Below are 11931 nucleotides of genomic sequence, written 5' to 3'. Positions count from 1 at the left end.
CATATTTGCCATTCGCTCCAGTAGCTGTTTGGATTTTGTAGATCCGGCACCTTTTTTCTGTTGAAAGTTATAAACGAGTCCCTGGGTCAATCTTCTAGAGCCCATAAGCCCAGTGAAGTAAGCCCACTTCTGGGGCTTAGTCTCTTGCACTAAATGCGCATTTATTTCGCGAAATATGAATTATTCAAAATATAATTTTTTTAATAAATATTGTTTGTATCGCTTATAAAAATGAATAAACAAAAAATATGCTCATCATCCACAAAAATATTAAGACATTAATTGTTTTCACTATTGAAAATATTATTTATTGATTACTTCTTTTAAATGATATGATTGATTATTTTTAGCAAAAATTTTTTTAAAATTATTCATTTTACACAGAACAAACGGAATCCAAATTTATTTCATAACACTGTACATTTCCTTTCAACTTATTTAATCATGAAACTTGTTTAGTAGATAATCTAGTTCTGATGTTGGTTAACCAATCTCGAGTTTCACTAAAAAGAACAAATGGTCCAAAAGATTGGACCCTTCCTTTTAAGTGCAAGTGATGATAATCGAGGACTTTTATAAATAAATAAAAATTCTATAAGGATTCCCTTACGTTTTATGTTTTATTTGTCAATTAAAATGAAAAATGTGAATTATTGATATATGAGACAAGGTGTGGTTGTCCATAATATGTATAGCGAAAATTTCAAATAAGGACTTGAAGTGAGACTAAGTTTTCAAATAAGAATTCAAAGTAGATATTATCTCAAATAATGACATAAAGTGGCAAAATCAGTCTTAAATAAGGGCATGAAATCGCTAGACAACCAAATGTTTCTCCGCTGAGAGCGTGTGACATTTCTAGTGGCTGGAAAATGGCCAATCGTGTACCAAAAATATGGATAAAAGTTAACGAACCCTAAAAATAAAGCCCTAAATTCTCCACATTCTTCTTCTTTTCTTCATCTTCTATGTTCTTTGTTCCCTCTCACTTGAGGCACCCAAATTCTGTTTTTGTGGAGCTTGATCCTTGACTTCCCAAGTTTCGAAACTCTGTATTACTTTCTTGCCTTTGTTTCCTTTTCATCTCGTTTCTAGGGGGACTAAAAATCATTTGATTTTAGTGAACTTAAATGGTTCTATCAAAATCATTTCTCTACTAATTATACTTGGTTCAAATCACCTCATGCCATCATCTCTATTGCTTCCTCTTTTAGTTTAACATGCCACATGGGCCATATGAATACAGTACAATCTACTCTTTTATCTTCTTCAACAGCAAAGGACCAACTATGTCCCAATAGCTTTTTGTGCTCTACATGGTTTCCATCATAGAGGGGTAAAGTACCACATCTCCAACATCTACAATCAAGTTCAAAAACCAAGGACGGATAAGAGTTACAATATGAGACATCATACAACACAAGACATATGTCATGACGTAATTTAGACAACATAATTTAGCTTGAGAATATATAGCAAACAAGAGCAACCATATGTTCAAAGCCATTGATCAAGTCAATGGGCCTTAAGGGATAACTGTACAAACTAAACGGTACTATAACAATGCAGGACCTAGACTGGAGAAAAGCAAACCTTCTTCAACACAACAGCCAAAACAACTATTGTGTGGTTGTGTGGTTCTCCTTGATGATAACAAAACACCACCGATTTGATGGAAAAGAGAAGCATTCCAACAAAAGAAATCTTCCTAACGAAATAAGCCTATACATATCTATACTTTAAAATGCTCCCAAAATAGACCTATACAGATCCATCCATATTAATTAATAATAAAAAAAAATTATGATATTGGTCTTGCATTTCTTGGGAAAAAAATTGCTTGCCTTCCACTACTTTCAAGTTGAGATCCTTACATCCTTCTCTTTACCTACTATTAGATCAAACTATAAATTGATTAGTCAAAAAAAAGTAAAGCGCCACTACTTCAAGGCCCGTTTCCAAGCCCTTCCCAGTCTTGGTTGGTGTCGCCGCTAGGAGGTTTATCGCCCGCCTTGGCGTTGCCGTCGCCGTGGACTCACCGGAACGCTAAACCGGTGAGTTTGCTCACTAAATTTTTCTTAGAAGGTTAATTATGCTTAAGTGGTGTTTAGATTAATCTAAGTATGGTTAGGGGGTTAGATTAGTTTAGTTAATTGTTAATTAGATTAAGGGATGTGATTAGTTTAGTGGATAATTAACTGAGGCTAATCGGTTATTAAATTAGTGTAATATTGATTAGGCCCTTAATTAATTATTTTAAATTAATTAATTATTTCGATTTTATATATTATTTAATATTTTATATTAATATAATATAATATATATTTAATTTATTTTCGAATATGTTTTATTATTTTATTATTTTCTGGAAATTGTACTGGGATAGTCGGTGACTGGAATTTCGTGCTGACTACTGTAATGTGACTGGATTATGAAATTGATTGTTATATTGTGAAATTGAGTGGTGATTGAGAAAATTATGGTATTTATTCTGAAAATCTCGAGTGTCAGGTTTTGAAACCGAAAAAGAGTTTTTAAGTACTATACCAAATAGTGGGGTTTGAAAAGGAAATGTATCAATTTTTCTGGTCCGAATTGACCGTGTACCGACACACGACTATTTTCCGAGATGTTTTTAATACAAAAAAAATAGGCCAAGATCACTATTTTAATTGAGGCATTTGTGTGCAATGCACGGTGTCATGGGCTGAAATTGATTGGTTGTGTGTTGGTTAAGAGAACCCGTCTCGAGCGTTTACGCCGAACGTCACTAAATCCCTTTTCGGGTTACCCATGCATTAGGATATCGAGTCGCAATAAATTCTAGATCTATGCTCCTTCGGGAAAACCATCTATGAAAGACGTAGCCATGCTCATTGGGGAAGAGACGATGCCTCGCTACGCCAGTAGACCACCAAACATGGGAGTCGGCACCTAAAAGGGTTTAATTAACAATTGGAACGCATAAATGATTGAATTTAATGCATTTGATTATGAGACAAAACTGTGTGGCATGGTATGGGACGTATCATAACGGTTTTGCCTTATAATCGGGACCCTTGTGATTGATTGAGTTGTTGAGGCGTTTCAATTGTTATATGCATTAATTATATGCATTGTGTTATGAACTGTGCTAACATGCAGGAAGGAATTGAGGCGAGGTAAATCCTCCATTCTAATTGTGTGGCTGTGTGGCTAGAGTGCCCTGATGGCGTATTTCCTTCCTAATAGGGATTTAGGAGGTGGACTTGCTGAGATATTGTCTCACCCCGTCGTAGGCTAAATTTTCAGGTCCTTAGATGGTGGTCATGGAGGACCAGCAGCCCTAGAGTCTGTGGAGGTGGAGTCCAAAGGATTGGCATATGTGTCCAACTAGTGTGTTGTAGGACAGCTTCTTTTTTAGAGCTAACCTTTTTGTAGACTTTTGACCAGACTCATTTTTGTATCTAATCCCGTTGTTTATAAAAAAAAAAGTTGGCTTTTGTGAAATGTGCCCTACTTTTCTATCACATGTTGTTTGTTGTCAGGGGTATTTATACGCTTCCGTATGTGCATTTAAAAATGAATGGGTCGACAACGCATCCTAGGAACGTCGCATTTGTATTGACCGCAGAGGGATGTGCGCACGCTCAAGGTTTAGGGCGTGACACTAACTCTATACAAACTCATGCAGTTTTTTAGGCCTCGTGGAATTGGAGTAGTGAAGTGATTGTTGTTCGTGGAAAAATATTGAAGAACTTGACCACTACAAATATCTTGTGGCAATTGGCCAACAAACTTGTTAAGGCCCGGCCCGCAAGCTTGTCGGCTTGATTAAGTTACCTATAGTGGATGGAATCGAGCTAGACAGGCTGTTACCTATAAGTACAAGTTAGAGAGAGATTCAAGCATTCCTAGTTCTTTGGGAATAGGATTAGACAACTTATTTTGGTAAAATTGAAGGATATTCAGATTGCTCATATTCCCTATCGTTGATAGGATAGGACCTGTAAAATCACTAGTTAGCAGTTTGAAATGTATGAGGAATCTCATTCCTCCAACTTCTGAAGGTATGGGGCCAGAAAGTTGGTTGTCACAAGGGTAAAGATATTTCATTTTACTAAGATTCCCCAAAGTTGTAGGGATGGATCCATTGAGATAATTGGCTAGTAAATCAAGGTGAATTAGAGACCCCAGCATTCCTATTTCCTTTGGAATGTGCCCAACCAAATGATTATTGAAAAGCCATATCTCTTCTATGCTGCTCATGTTTCCAATGGAAGAAGGAATTGGACCGGTGATTCTGTTGTTCACTATGTGGAGATAAGCGAGAGACTTGAGCCTTCCTATTTCTTAAGGAATGAAACCAAAAAGTTTATTATCCAAAAGATATAGATAGGTCAAGTTGCTCAAGCTAAATATCTCATTAGGAATTGGACCGGTCAAATCATTATCAAATCATTATGCGAAAAATTGAGATCTCGTAAATATCACAATGACCCAAGTTGAGTGGGAATGTTTCCCGAAAGGTTATTTTGAGACAAATCTATATAAGTAATCTTGGCTAGATTAGCCATGCTCGAAGGGATTTTCCCAAAGAACGAGTTGTTGGCAAGTGTTAAGAGTGATCAAGTTGGGCAATTAGGAGAAATTGAGATGATGAAGCGTACCATACATGGTAGAATTTGAAAGGTTCAGGCTTGCAACGCTTCCGAGAGAATCACTATTGATTCTACGCCATGAACAAGGTTCCATTCCACGAAGACAAAGTAGCGCGACTCTCGCTGTCTAGCTTAGACTTCCATGTTAGGAGTGCCTTCACTTCCTCATATCTCGTTTGGTTACTAGCACCGGCAAGGGCCACCAGAGAGGAGCTTCGAGGTGAAGCAAGAAAAGGCATTTTGTGCGTAAGCAGGAGTAGGATATAAGCGAGGAACAACATTGAGAGTTGTTTTTGAGATGAGGCCATGATAGGATGTTTAGGTTTTTTGGGGTAGGCTTTCTTTTGTTTCTAGTTGCGTATGTGTTGAACTGGACGGAGTACAACTGACATATTTATAGAAGCAATTGGGACCGTCAAGTCAACAAGAATTCAATAATTACTGCTTTTGGTTACAGGATTACCTCTCCAAGCAACAACAGGTGAAGTTCATGACCATGTTGGGGCCACCTTCCCTGCCTCGTAACTAGGTGAGCTGACAAGATTGCTTTCTTTATTATAACGTGTTGATGTCCGCCCAACCAACACCCCCTAAATTTCCCCATATATATTTGTCTTCTCCAAAATGAGGGAATATCCTCTCAGTGCTTTACAACCTATAAATCTTGAGGTCTAGATTGAATCAGGATGAAGCCCTTTAAGCACATGTTTAGGTCCACTTCTTCCTGGTGAATGAGAGAAAATTTCAAATTTCATTTTAGTCAAAATTACACAAAACTATCCGAATTTTGAGGTAGCATACGTTTATCCCTAAACTTTCAATGCTTACATAAATATCTCAAGAACTTTCATGTCACGAAAATTAACCTTTCATTATTTTTATCCATAAATATATGCAAAGACTTATTAGTCTTGTATAGAGCAAAGACTGGGATGCAAGTGGACAACACGAAAACGTAATATTGCCGTAATACAATCCCAACCTGCATTAATATAAAGTCGTTGTCGAAAAAGCATGACATTCAAGAAAGGCACAACGGAGTGCTGATTTCCTTTTTCTAATATAAATACCCATGGTTGTTTTGAGCTATATTGTCTCTCTGTTTTTATGTGGAGATTGTAATCATAAATATAGAAGCCATCGTCAAGAAAGTCAATTTTGGCATGAGGCGTTATGGGCGCGATTGCTTAAATCTTAATGATTTAGAAATTATTTTTCTAAGATATCACTTACAAAAATGAATGAACAAAAAAACTTTTTATTGTTTATGAAAGTATTTAGACATCAACTACCATTATCATGCCATGGTGTGCTAAACTACAATGGAGCATCAATTGGTACACAAAATACTGAGCAATAGTATATTGTTATTAACAAGTATTTTTATAGCACTCAATATATTTTACCATCTTTGATGCTTTGTAGTTTTCTTCTTTACAAACCATCAACGTGGCTGGCCAATTGATGAATCAGTCATTTTTCTTTTTCGAGGTCTCTTCTAGCCGTTCGCATGTGAGCAAAATGCCAAACAACTCATGCTGAGTTAACTAATTGCGGCATACTTCATGTAAAAAGACATTTTGATTGTTGGCATCATAATGGGGTACTAGTGAGCGGGTCGCTAACTTAGGACCCACGTGGCATGGATGATGTAGAGTCGTTATGGCTTAAACGGAACATTTCATAATGCGTGTAGACCTCTTCTATTAACGCATAGAAATTTCAGACATAGGAATGAACTGCTTCATGGTCATGCAAAAATCCCTAGGCGTATTTCCTTTTGACTTCCGCCAATATGGCTTGCTATCTTTGTCCTCATGTGAGCAAGTGGCATGAGCCTTTGGGGATCTCTATTTTTTTTCTCATAGGATGTATAGGTCTCAACCCAGCTTAACTTGGCAAGATATCATTACGTATGTTAATAAACTGCAATTTCACTTAAAGATTTGGAGATTGAGAGTGAAATAACCTATAAGAAATATTTTTGTGCTAGTTTCCCCATCATATAGTATTTTCTATATTGGTCGATCGAAGGTTTGTCGTGTTACTTAGTTTCCCTTTTTTTTTTCTCGATACAAGCGAGCAGCAGGATGCCTGAGCAATCGTAAGCACGGAATTAGAATATAACAGTTAATAGATGTCTGTTTTAATTGACTTTTCCTTCTCTTCGTCTCTTTAGAGTTGCTTAAAAGAATAGCATGCGACTTCAATGTGTGGATAGTTAGGCAAAACAATAATAATAACAATATCGATAAGAGTAATAAATTCAATAATAAAAATAAGAAAATGGTGAAATCACTAATGTGGATTTTCACTCCAACCCCCAACAATATAATATTCCCAATTTCTTTTTCTTTACAAAAAAATAGGTCATGCCAAGTTGAATAACCTAATTCATTTTAGAGTGCATTTGTTTCAAGAAAAATTTAAGATTTAGAAAATATTTTATGGAAAATGATTGATTGTACTGCTTAGAAAATTAGTCAATAAAAAATGTTTTCATGATTAATAATAATTTAAGCCTAATTTTTTTGTGAGTGATAAAAATATTTTCATTTTTTCATTTTTTTAAATGATATAAGCAATTATTTGTCAGAAAACATTTTTCAAATCTTGAGTTTTTGGGGAAATAAATGCGCCCTAAATTTTCCATTTTTTTTCATTGCTTTTATTACTCGAATTTGGCGTCTTTTGGACTACCGTCCCTCCCGCTCTCATCGGATGACTCGACTAATAAACCAATCATCATCAGCCAAGAGACGCACTTCTCGTAACCCCACGTCTCACATCACAACTTGCGCATCATACATCTAATAATTTTGCAAAGACTTATTAGTCTTCTCTGGAGTAGGGACTGGGATCTCAAAAATTGAATATTGATGGAACACGGCCACAATTACCTCCATTTATTAATTTTGAATTCGTTGCCGAAAACATCATAAAATTCGACAAATGCACAACAAAGTCACTGTTTAAAAAAAAAATCTTTTTTCCAGAAATACCGATGGGTGTTTTGAGCTATATATGGTCTCCACTTTATGTAAAGATCGTTATCATAAACATAGAAGTCAGTGGCCACTAGGGACTGTTAATAGCGACTTATTGTTGAGACTCATTTTACCAAGTCAAGATGATAAAGAAACCATCAAGTTCATTTTTCGTTTACCCCATCATTCACGGCGCATAAAATAAGAAAAACATCATTGTTTCTGTCCTTGCCGTGACTCTTGAACTGCATTCCAAGTTGACTTGGACTTTGACCGTTCCCCAACAACAGAATGGCCCTCTAGTATGTGATAAAAATAAGATGACTCCTCTTTATTGATTCCTAGAACCAAATCCTTGATGGGTTCTTCTTCTCTGAGGTCGTTCACTTCAGTTTTATGGTCTACTTTAACGTTCTTGTTCGTGAAAATTTCAGCAGAAGCATCTTTTGAATCAGAGGCAAATTCTCTGCATCACAGTGGTTGGTGGCCTGCCGCCATTACCAGCAACAATTCTGTGTACGCATGCATGTGGCCGGGCATTTCGTGCAACGATGCAGGAAGCATCACTGGAATTGACTTACCAGAAGAGTACCAGATAGGAGACCGATTTGGTAACCTGAATTTTCTCTACTTCCGAATCTTACTTCTCTGCAACTGCATTTAAATGGACTCACCGGCTCCATTCCCTTCAAATATGCGCAGTCCCGAGGCTCTCGCACTTGGACTTGTCCTCGAATTATCTAACTGGTGAGTTGCCTCCTTGCCTCGGAAATCTCACTAGTTTAGGATGGCTAGATGTGTCTATCAATCAGTTGTCTGGCTCTATTCCCTTAGCACTAGGGAGTTTGAAGAACTTGTTCCGCTTGGACTTACATTTGAACCTTCTCACTGGTCCAATCCCGATTACCTTCGGTCGTTTGAGCAATTTAAGCCTCATTGACCTTAGCTCAAATCAGTTAGGTGACATGATCCCTTCGGAAACTGGGAACCTCAGCAAACTATGCTCTATTGATATAAGTGGTAACGAATTTGAGGGAGCGATTCCACCTACTCTCAGTCGTCTGTTCAATTTAAGGTCTCTACATCTTTCCTCCAATCGATTAGGTGGTTCTATTCCTCCTGAGATAGGGGATCTCAAGAACTTGTGTACGATGGATCTGAGCTTTAATAACTTTGTTGGATCAATTCCTGCAACTCTAGTTCTTCTCTCCAATTTGACATTTCTTGGTCTCTCCACCAATCGATTAGGCGGTTCCATTCCTCCTAAAATAGGGAAACTCAAGAACTTGGTCACTATGGATCTAAGCTCCAACGATTTCAACGAGACAGTCCCGTGGAGTCTTTGGAATTTGACAAACTTAAGATACCTATACCTGCAACGGAACCAATTCACCAACTCCATTTCGTCCAGAATAGGATATCTAGAGAACATCAATCGCATGGATTTAAGTGGTAACAAGTTCAGTGGTGCCATTCCCTCATCCATTGGGAATTTAAAGAGTTTATCACATCTCAGTTTGCAAGAAAACGGGTTCAGTGGCTCTATTCCATTAGAAATAGGTCATTTGGACAACTTGATTGAGATGAGGCTGAGCCATAATTCCTTTATCTGCCCCATCCCTTCCTCTCTGGGAAACCTGGTAAGCTTGAAATCTTTGTATCTGCAAGCCAATCGTTTCAATTGTTCCATCCCGCGGGCAATAGCAAATCTGACGAGTCTCATCAACCTGGACATGAGCTCAAATGACTTGATCGGATCAATTCCGAGTGAACTTGGGAGTTTACCCATGTTAAAGTATCTTGACCTCCGCAATAATTCGCTCTCCGGCACTATACCAAAAGGCATGGAGTTTGCTCTCTCTCTTCTGTGAATTTATCATACAACTCCTTGATGGGTCCAATCCCACGACATCTCCTGGATACTTATTCGCGTAGTGCTTTCAACGGAAACAAAGATTTGTACACTGAACCTCCATTTGCACCTGTGAGTAGCCCCATTCCTTTGAGGACCCCTCCTTCCTTGAGCAAGCCTTCCGCAGTGATGTTATCGCTACCTTGCCTTTTAGTTGTCGCTTCAATTCTGGGGTCTTGCTTCTTTCTTTGGTGCGCATTGAAGAGGGTTCAGCCAGAGGAGACAGTAGAAAAGGATGGAAATTTCTTGTCAATATGGAATTATGATGGGAAGATAGCATATGAAGACATAATTGCTGCCACGGAAGACTTTGACATCAAATACTGCATTCAAAGAGGTGCTTATGGTAGTGTGTACAGGGCGCAATTGCCGAATGGGAAGGCTGTAGCACTGAAGAAGGTTAATCGCTCTGAAGCCGAGGACCCAAATTTCAATAAAAGCTTTCAAAATGAAGTGAAGCACTTGACTGAAATAAGACACAGAAGCATAATCCGGCTCTATGGTTTCTGCTTGCATAGGCGGTCGATGTTCTTAATTTATGAGTATATGGAGAGAGGGAGTCTATTTTGTGTTCTGAGAAATGGCACTGAAGCAATGGAGTTAGATTGGGTGAGGAGAGTGAATCTCATCCAGGATGTGGCACACGCCCTGTCTTACTTGCATCACGGGTGTGCTCAGCCTGTTGTTCATAGGGACATATCCAGCAGCAACGTTTTACTCAACAATGAAATGCGGGCTGTCCTATCAGATTTCGGGGCGGCAAGGTTACTACAGGGAAATTCTTCGTCCAATCTCACTTCAAACATAGTAGGGACCCATGGATATCTTGCTCCAGGTGACCACTCATCTTGTTTCTTGAACAAATTGCAATTATACACTCACCTAAGTCGTTGACCTAGTGACAGGATCCCAGGGCATTTTAGAGGCTCTGTACTGGGCAACATACGGCTTAAAGTCAACGTTGGACTGTTGTGGGTGTGGAAGTTTATAGTAACTCCCAGCACATTCCTCCCCTGTTTGATCAATAAATAAAGGGCAAAGGAAACGAATGATTTCTAAAATTTGGTCCAATGTGCAATATTGTCAACAATTTTTAATTTGTTAATGTGCTCTTTGGACTTGATTAAATGTGCAAAGTCGTCCTGAATTTTTAATTTTTTAATATAATCTTGAAATTTTGATTTAATGTTTAATATGGTCCTTGAGTTTTTATACATTTTTATGTAGCCTAGGGGCTACATGAACATTTATCAATAGTTTAGGGACCATATTAAACAAATTAAAAGTCTAGAAACATTGCACAATGGAGCAAATTTTAAAAGCACATTGGACCAAAATTTAAAGACCATTTGTGCTATTAACAGTTGACATATAGCTACTTTTTATTAACAAGGAAACCGTATATTACTAGCAAATAATGTAGAGGGATCATTCAAATTCATGACGTTTGTGTTTGTTTCACAGAGCTCGCTTATACGCTCGTGGTCAACGAGAAAAGTGACGTATACAGCTTCGGAGTAGTTGCATTGGAGACTATAATGGGCAAGCATCCAAGAGGGATCATATCAAGTTTGTGGACATCATCGGAAGATCATATAATGCTACATCAAATATTAGACCCGCGTCTGCCTTATCCAAAAGAGAATTCCTGGGCGAGAGATATAGCCATAGCAGTCACTTTAGCGCTTGCTTGCTTGAGTTCCAAGCCCAAATTACGGCCAACAATGAAACAGGTGTCCGAGGCTTTTCTAGCTCGAAAGTTACAATTAGCCAAGCCCTTTCACGCAATTTCATTGATTGAGCTTCGCATAAATCGAGAGGCGTGGTTAAGAGACGACAGGTCCGAAACTTCACCGAGACTCGAACAGTAAAATGTGGGTTTTCAACGTGGTTATAAGCTGTAACAGCAGGTTCCATTGGGCTGAAAGGTTTACTTTGTCGATTGGGATTGGAGTGAGAACTTCGTCTATGTGTATATCTGATGTCACAGATTTAATACGAATGACGGATGGACAATAGTCCAGGTGCAATACAGCCGTTGGATTTTTCGTGATAACGTGATTGATGATGTGATTATTCCAGTCCATCGCGGACCAGATAGCTCTGTAATTGTTCGCTAAATCAATGTAAGTAATCAAACAATCGACTATTATTGTCCAGAAATGTAAGCATCCGCTGCTAGGGCTGAGCGCGGTTCCCGGTTCCAAGGGGGACCGGAACCTGTTTCGGAACCGGAACCTGTTTCGGAACCGGAACCGGAACCGGAACCTGTTTCGGAACCGGAACCGGAACCTGTTTCGGAACCGGCACCAGAACCGGTCCCGGAACCGGAACCGGTTACTTAGGGCAGAAAAAGGTCGACCTTGGATGTTCTAGTGACTTGTATGTGATG

General features: G+C 38.4%; 2 protein-coding genes across 2 annotated transcripts; both read left to right on the top strand.

Moving 5' to 3' along the window:
- Positions 1-7985: 7985 nt before the first annotated feature.
- Positions 7986-9498, top strand: LOC120290493 (probable leucine-rich repeat receptor-like protein kinase At1g35710). Its single transcript, XM_039306764.1, has 2 exons — positions 7986-8238; positions 8330-9498. Exons 1-2 carry the CDS (start codon positions 7986-7988, stop codon positions 9496-9498), a joined length of 1422 nt encoding a protein of 473 aa, XP_039162698.1.
- A 5-nt stretch (positions 9499-9503) lies between these two features.
- On the top strand, positions 9504-11634 carry LOC120289712 (MDIS1-interacting receptor like kinase 2-like). The gene is made up of 2 exons (XM_039305039.1): positions 9504-10374; positions 11004-11634. Exons 1-2 carry the CDS (start codon positions 9519-9521, stop codon positions 11408-11410), a joined length of 1263 nt encoding a protein of 420 aa, XP_039160973.1. The 5' UTR covers positions 9504-9518; the 3' UTR covers positions 11411-11634.
- Positions 11635-11931: the final 297 nt, after the last annotated feature.

This window comes from Eucalyptus grandis, chromosome 2 (genome assembly GCF_016545825.1).
Source record: "Eucalyptus grandis isolate ANBG69807.140 chromosome 2, ASM1654582v1, whole genome shotgun sequence".
NCBI classification, from domain to species: domain Eukaryota; kingdom Viridiplantae; phylum Streptophyta; class Magnoliopsida; order Myrtales; family Myrtaceae; genus Eucalyptus; species Eucalyptus grandis.
This window is presented reverse-complemented; position numbering and strand designations above follow the sequence as displayed.